This window comes from Hippoglossus stenolepis, chromosome 5 (genome assembly GCF_022539355.2).
Source record: "Hippoglossus stenolepis isolate QCI-W04-F060 chromosome 5, HSTE1.2, whole genome shotgun sequence".
Classification (NCBI taxonomy): domain Eukaryota; kingdom Metazoa; phylum Chordata; class Actinopteri; order Pleuronectiformes; family Pleuronectidae; genus Hippoglossus; species Hippoglossus stenolepis.
The window spans coordinates 5,079,030-5,086,776 of record NC_061487.1 but is presented as its reverse complement, the minus strand read 5'-3'; the positions used below and the strand labels follow the sequence as shown (position 1 = coordinate 5,086,776).

The following is a 7,747-nucleotide window of genomic DNA, read 5'->3' as shown; positions in this document are numbered from 1 at the left end:
CAACGAAGGAATGAATATAAAATGTATCCAATTCAATTAAAATGTATAGAGAAACCCAACAGTTCCCACAATGAGCAGCACTTGGGAAAAGACTCCCTCATTAACTGGAAGAAACCTCTAACAGAACCAGACTCAGATTGTGGGTCACCCCGGTTGGGGTGAGTGGATAAAAATGGGGAGAGGATTGTAGGAAGTGTTGCAAATATTTATGTTGTGAGATATTTAACACTTCACTGTCTATTCTGCTGTGAACTGCGCACGTTACCCTGGGAAAATAGGCGAGACCTTGAAGAGGCACAGCTCATGCTGCTTGACAGCAGCTGAATCCCGCTGCTCACGCAGGCAGTGTGGACGCTCTAATCTGATAACATGGACGCCAAAATGAAAAGTAAGCCGTTCCACCCAGTGGGACCCGGCATTAAATGCAACACCTGAGCAGTCTCTAGTCTGAGTGAATGAGTGACTCAGTAAAGGTTAATGGAACCTTTGAACCAGTTTTTGTTGGTTTATTGACACACACACACACACACACACACACACACACACACAGAAGATTTTTGACCTACATAGCAATATTAATCGAGTGTGTGACTATCCATCTCACACTCAAAATATATGATTAAAACCAGTATGCATACTTGCCGTTCTTCTGTGGATGAGTTTGCTCGAACTGCGCCACCTCAAAAATGTAACCAAATGTTGTGGCTACTATGTTAAACAAGACCAGGATTTTGTGCTTTCTCTACAAAAGATGGACATGATTGACAGTGAAGACAACAGCATGAAGTCCTTTAGAGCTGAACTGAGCCTACTTCAGATGTATTACTTGTCATTAGTGAATCCTCCTAAAACAGCAAACTACATTATACTGTCACTTTTTAAAGTTTGCATTCTGGATGTTGTTGGATGCAGTCTATTGTGAAGAGTGAAGTTAGAAAACTGACAGGTGTTCATCTTACCTGCTTTATCTGCAATAAACAATATTATAGTCAATGTTTTTCATTAATTAGGGCCCGAGCACCTCCGGTGGGAGGCCCTATTGTATTTCAAAGGATTTGTATTTCCCTTTTGGGGCTTTTTCGGGGCCTAGACATGCTCAAATTGTTACCAAAGTTTGCAGGGAATTCAAAACCCCAAAAAGTAATTGTATTCTGGAGTAATTTGAAATGGGCGTGGAAAAATGGCTCAACAGCGCCATCTAAGGAAAAGCCCCTCAGTTAGCTTTCACCGATCTTCACAAAAATCGTAGCCCAGGTGTATCATGACCAGACAAACAAAAAAGGTCGGAGGTGCAATGGGAAAAAAGCAACAGGAAGCCCGCCATTTTGACTTTAGTGGCCATATTGGCCATTTTCCACATTTTTACTTTGATGTACTTGTCCCAGGGCTTTCATCAGATCAACTTCATATGGAGATGCGTGTCATCACAACAAGATGGAGATGAAAACTACCTCAAAGATTGATTTTTCGTCACACGGTGTGACCGTAGCGTCAAAGTTTGATTACACGCCATCAAAACACGAGGTTCTGTATCTCGGACATATTTGGTCCAATCGAGTCCAAACTAGACATGTAAGACAAGAGGCCCGGCCTGATGACATCTACACAGACATTTTTTTATTATTTTCCTATTTCATTTTCAAACAGAGTTGTCAAAATAGAAATCAGTCAGACAGCAGATGATATGTTAAATTTGTGCAGGTACAGACATATGTAAAATAACATGGCAGTGCCTGCAGCTTCATTTCATAAAGAGACAATTCAACAAACATGTAGTGTGTACTTTTTGAAACAGTTAACACTTACCAACACTTGATAATTCCCCTGCAACTTATTTCCGAGTTAAAGACAGTTTGTGATGTTTGATATTAAAGAGGGTGGAATGCAGTGAGCATTGGAAGTCATCAGCTGATAAATCCAAGGAAATACTAGAGATGAAGTTCTTCAGACATGCTGCATTAACAGTCTGTGATCAGGATAAAGTATAAAGTGAAACTAGACCAAGTCAGTGAGGCTGGAGCGAGGAGAGACTGAAGCATCTGTCACGGTGAGGAACTCAACCCAGTTCTGACAGAAGCCACGAGAATACTCTCCTGTGTCGATGACGAGTCCCCACAGGCGGCTCTGGCCCGTTTTGTTCCTCAGAGCCAGCTGAGCCTCCCGCTCCGTCACGTTGAAGCTGATATTTCTAACTTGCACCACTAAGAGGTAAAGCAGTCCACCTGTTACAATGCTGCTGTACCACGCACACGTGAAGCAAAGTGCTGAGCTGTGAAAACAAAGAAATGATGAGTCCAAGATAAAAAAGTATTTTGTTTTAAAGGGGACATAGCATGCCCATTTTACCACAAGTTGATATGGTTCCTTGGGGTCTTAATGAAATGTCTGTAACATACTTTGGTCAAAATACCACAAGGATCATTTAAAGGGACATAGCATGCCCATTTTACCACAAGTTGATATGGTTCCTTGGGTCTTTACAAGTTGATATGGTTCCTTGGGGTCTTAATGAAATGTCTGTAACATACTTTGGTCAAAATACCACAAGGATCATATAAAACAGCACCCTTTTTACCCTGTATAAAACAGCCCTCCACAGAGTGACCTGTTTTGAGTGCCTGTTCCTTTAAATGCTAATGAGCCAGCTCCCCCTCCCCCTCTCCCCCCATGATTTTAAACGATATAAATTACATATTTTATATGATATAAATTATCAAATATGCATCCCATACTTTGTATTCCCTTCTGTTGTCCTGGAGTTTTAATTTTCCCAATCACATAATTAAATGTCCCCTCTGCCCATCCACTACAAGCACACAAGCAGACAGACAGAGAGAGAAAGAGAGGTGGGGGGCTATGAAGACCATCATTTACCCCCGAACCCCGACATTCAACGGGTACAACAACAAGCGGAGAAAGCAGAATCGCGGGCTGACCTTATATATACAGTCTATGGGGCTGACCAGCGCGGAGAAATGCACGTCCCGTGTGAACAGCCAGGCGCTCGCGCTTGAGAACGGCGCTGCGCTGCCTCGCAGCGGCGCTTCCGCGTCCGGTGTTAACCCGGCGTAACTACTGTAACCCGGCGTAACTGTGTGTTTGTGCCACTGGTACAGTAGAGCTGAACACTGCGGAAGTCTTCCACACTGCTGGCTGTGTGGCGCTGACACAAATTCCAGCTCACGCATGGGAGAGTGAGCGGTCGCGCCCAAGCAACTGCTGCAGCCTCCCAGTCCCAACGATCCAGACAAATGCCAACTGATGATTTGGCAGTAATCACATAATCCTGTAGGATGTCAGTTTATTACGTGCAGTGTGTTACTGAGTTCAGTTTGTCCTATCGGCCCGGTCAAGATGTTCTCCTCATTGTTGCTCCCATAGCTGTCCACACTGTGCTCACTTCCTGCTGTACTGCATAAAGATGTCTCCCTGTGTGAGCTACATCCAAGCTGCCATTGTATAATAATGTTTCCTTTGGTTATTGTTTTTCCTTCTGATTTGCCAAGTTAAATGTCCATAACTTCTTCATGATTTAGTGCTTAGCCAATAAATCCACCCCTTCATTCCACTTTATTCCTCTGTGTGCCGGTAACTTCATAAAAGTAGCCACAATATTCATATTTTGAAATCTGTACAGAGTCTCAGATATCTCATTAACTAAATCTTGCCTACTTTTGATGAAAATAACTTTAACGACATGATTACTGAGCATGAATCTGACCACGGCCTTCCTGATTTGTAACTCTTCTACCTGCTGTAATGCTGCTGCAATCACTATCATCTCCACCGTGTAAACTGACAAAGAAATTCCAATGTAGAAAAAACTTTAGTTGTCTATTTATGGGGGTCGATTTAAGGTGTGTCCCTACATTTTCTGCTTGTGCCCCTAATATTTTAAGTAAGAGTATATGGGCTGCTTGTAAAAAACATTAGTCTGGAGCCCTGAGTCGGCAGGAGCAGGATGATGAAATGAAACCATGTAATCAGTAATTCCTGACTGTAATGTCAGCCGTGAGAAAGATGTCAAGCGGCTCTGACCCCCGTCAACTCTGTGTTACTGCGTCTGACCTATTGACTGATATCAGACTCGTATCCCATCACTACACTTCCTTCATTTCTCTTTTCCTAAGCTCGCCCCCGTCAGTTCTTTCTCTCTCAGCGTCTTCCCACCGCCTCTGTCTTTCTTTTCTATCTTCACCGTCAAATTCTTCTTTCACCCAAACTTGTCTGTGTCAACTCCCTCACATCTCCTCCTTCCCCCAGTCGAACTTTATTCCTTTTACACCCAGCACTCTCACAGCAGCATCCCGCTTCTTGGTTACCAGGGAAACGGTAACCTTGGACACCAGGTTTCAGAGGCTGAGGGATGCACTTGCTATCGAGGTTTACATCACTGACTGATTTACATGTATATAATATATATACATGCGTCGAGGCTGCTGTGATCGCAGGAATGATCCAGACTGAGCTCTTGGCACCAGGTGGCTATAGACACACACTCATTTGACTGAACTTAATCAAATTATAGAGATGTAGACAATATGGTCCCTGACAAGGATTTTCTTCACATTTCTAATCAATTTACTTGATTTATTATTTATTCTATTGATTATTTACAAACTCTTTACTTAACTGAACGAAGGAGGTAATGTTTCCGCCCATGTTCGTTGTTTGTTTGACAAAGGTCATGGAAGGAATGGGACATAAGCCAAGAAAGAACCTATTGAATTTTGGGGTGGATCCAGGAATTATTTTGTTACTTTCTATAACGTTGTCACATAAGGTGTTTGTTCTTTTATTATTTTCTCCAATTTCCCAGTGAATAATTCATGGGTTTGATGAAAAATAATCAGGGATATTCAGGGAACTGATACATGAAAGTGACCAATTTGGTAAACCTCGAAGATATTAAAAGAACAGTTTGGCCTTGAAGCATTTATTAATGTACATTCTAGTTTTCCTGATGTTTACCTCTGCCAAGAAAGGTATGTGGTCACCCGTGTCTGATGGTTTGTCTGTTTATGAACAAAAATACACAAAAAATACAGGACAGATTTCCACGATTCTTGGTGAAAGGACTTGTTATGCGTCAGGGAAGAACCCATTCAATTTTCATATTTAGGGGAGTGATATCTGTGAGTGTTTTTAATTTGGTGCAGTTTGATTAAAATGAAAAGGACTATTTGTTCTTGGTGCATTCTACTGAACGTCATCCTCATTTTCCTGATGTTTTTCTTTGTTTGTAGCTCATTCAATCTTTTCTTTACACGCAACATTTCCCATTTTCTTCAGCACATTCTCCAATTCCCTTACGGTGATGTGAATTAATTGGGTGTGGCCATGTGCGTGTATCTGAGGGTGAAATCTTCATTTGCCAGTTTGACATTAAAGGGAAAATATTAGTTATAATATCACTCTTTTCCTTTAACATTTAATTTTACTATTGAAGAAACTATATCATTCATTCAATTAGAATCATACGTTTAACTGAAAGAATTTATAGCATTTTGTTAGTTTGAGGGATCCATAAAAGGAATCTCATTAAGGGAGCACACAGATTCAGCTTTCCCAACATACTGTAGTGGATATAATCTTCATTTGAAACCCATTAAATCCAAATGAATAAGTGATGAACGTTACGCAAACTGCTTCACCAAGAATCAGATCGCTGCCGCCGACTGAGCTGAGATGTTTTACTCACTTCTCTTCATTCATCACCATCTTCACTCCGACCTCTCACCCAACTTCCCTCTTCCCTCTTTCCCTTTCTCCTCCATCCATCATTCTCCCCTCACACTGCTCCATTAACTTTACGCAAATTACGTAACTTTACGTTACTTGCGTAACTTTACGTAACTTATGTAACTTTGCGTTAGTTACGTTACTTTACGTTTACATTTAAATAAGTAGTCAAAAATGTCCAAATAGAATCTTTTAACTGTTTCCCACAATCAAATACGGATGACTCTAATACATCAATGTATCAAAATTCTACTAATATCATCATATCATACCTATTATCTAATAGCAACAAGTAAAGCAAATTTTTGTGTTTATATTACTTTGGTGAACTTTTTCAATGTGGACTTCTGATGTAGTTGTTGAGATGAGACAGAAGATATGATACATAAACATGTATTTATGATATATAGAGTGCTGTACCTGGACTGGCTGTAGACACCGGGGCAGTAGAAGAGAGCCGTCATGACATACTGCCGAGGACAGATGCTGCAAAGCACCAAACTGATCCCATACAGAGAGGTCAGCACGAACACCAAGAGGGTCAGCAGGAAACTGCGTTGGTTTGCCTGTCCGACACAGCTGTTTATCCTGCAACACCTCAACACAAACACACAAACACAACACAGACCCACAAGACAAAGATCTGTGAGACCCAAGCTGACCTGGATATGTTGGCTCCATATACCTGCTGTATTTAAAATAACTCAGTAGATGTAGTATTTGAAGTTTACATTTGAAAGACTATTGAATATTTCCTGGTCAGACTATCATGTGGGTTATTCTAGTTTGGTGGTAATAGATTCAGTATACTCACAGTATATCATGGTTGGTTCTGGAGTTTCTATCTATATAGTAAATGTGAATAATAAACAGGAAGATTAACATCATATATACATTTTATTATTTTGTCTTTGAGGTTGTAAGTCTATTGCAGACAATGAAACAATTCAGAAACTGTGCATGAGGTATAAAGAGATTTATAAAACTGACATCATCATCTTTAATGTTCTTGGCAGTGTGCAGTTCAGGAAAGTGTCTGATAAAGCTCACAAACAAATAGACACCCTGTCTTCCTGGTTGGCCTGAGACAGATCCCAGTTTACCAGTTTTCTAGTTCAAGTTTACATTTCAAGACATTTTTGCTGGGAGCAGTTTCCATTTAAAAATCAATCTTTGGATGCAAAGAGTTTTTTAGGGCCCGAGCACCGAACAGTGGGAGGCCCTATTGATCGCTCTCTCCATTAACCACAACAGGCTTCAAAATGCCTGTGCTCGGGCCATTAGTGCTACAACGTAGCCCTAGTTGAAACTGAATTTGCTTCATTACTGTTCATGTGTGTGGTTTTATATATAAGTTTGAATCATTTATTAGCATTTCAGCTATTTAAGAGGTCTGTTGAGGAATCAATGCAATCTTCAGACCCAACACAATTCAAAATAAAATCTCTGTAATTCAACTAAATGTAAAGCATTGCGGCAACAAAACGGGCACTGTTCTTTTACTTTACTTTACACGCCGCGCAGCGCCAAGAAAAGCCGGGCGCCTCCTTTCCGCCTCCATGTTACGCAATTGTGCTGTTCACATCGGCTGCAATGCGCCGCGCAGCGCCGAGGGCGGCTCGCGCTCTGCACCGGTGGTTTGGGCGTCTGGTCTATTTTTTCCGCTCGCCGCCAGCGTATCGCGCCAGAAAACACACTGAAAATCGATTATAAACGATATAAATGACATATAATATACGATATAAATGATCAAATATGCAGCTCATACTTTGAATTTCCCTGCTGTTCTCCTGGAGTTTCAATTTCCACGATTTTTTTCACCCACATGATGAGATTTCCCCATCTGCCCATCGACTACAAGCACACAAACAGACAGACAGAGAGAGAAAGAGAGGGGTAAACGATGAAGACCATCATTTACCCCGGAACCCCTACATTGAACGGGTTACAACAAGCGGTGTGAACAGCCAGGAACAATGGGCCTCATTTACTAACTAATGTGGAG

At 41.3% G+C, this 7,747-nt stretch overlaps 1 protein-coding gene across 1 annotated transcript; it reads right to left on the bottom strand.

The window, feature by feature from the left end:
- Positions 1 to 1,829: 1,829 nt before the first annotated feature.
- On the bottom strand, positions 1,830 to 6,316 carry LOC118109850 (palmitoyltransferase ZDHHC23-B). Its single transcript, XM_035157280.2, has 2 exons — positions 6,163 to 6,316; positions 1,830 to 2,269 (listed from the first exon to the last, which is right to left on the bottom strand). Exons 1-2 carry the CDS (start codon positions 6,204 to 6,206, stop codon positions 1,996 to 1,998), a joined length of 318 nt encoding a protein of 105 aa, XP_035013171.1. The 5' UTR covers positions 6,207 to 6,316; the 3' UTR covers positions 1,830 to 1,995.
- Positions 6,317 to 7,747: the final 1,431 nt, after the last annotated feature.

What these genes read in the sequence shown, in the direction of transcription:
- LOC118109850 (XM_035157280.2), bottom strand. Translation starts at nt 6,206, where the DNA reads ATGACGGCTCTCTTCTACTGCCCCGGTGTCTACAGCCAGTCCAG. An exon ending in GGTGTCTACAGCCAGTCCAG is followed by an intron (nt 2,270 to 6,162) that starts GTACAGCACTCT and finishes TTGTTTTCACAG; the next exon opens with CTCAGCACTTTGCTTCACGT.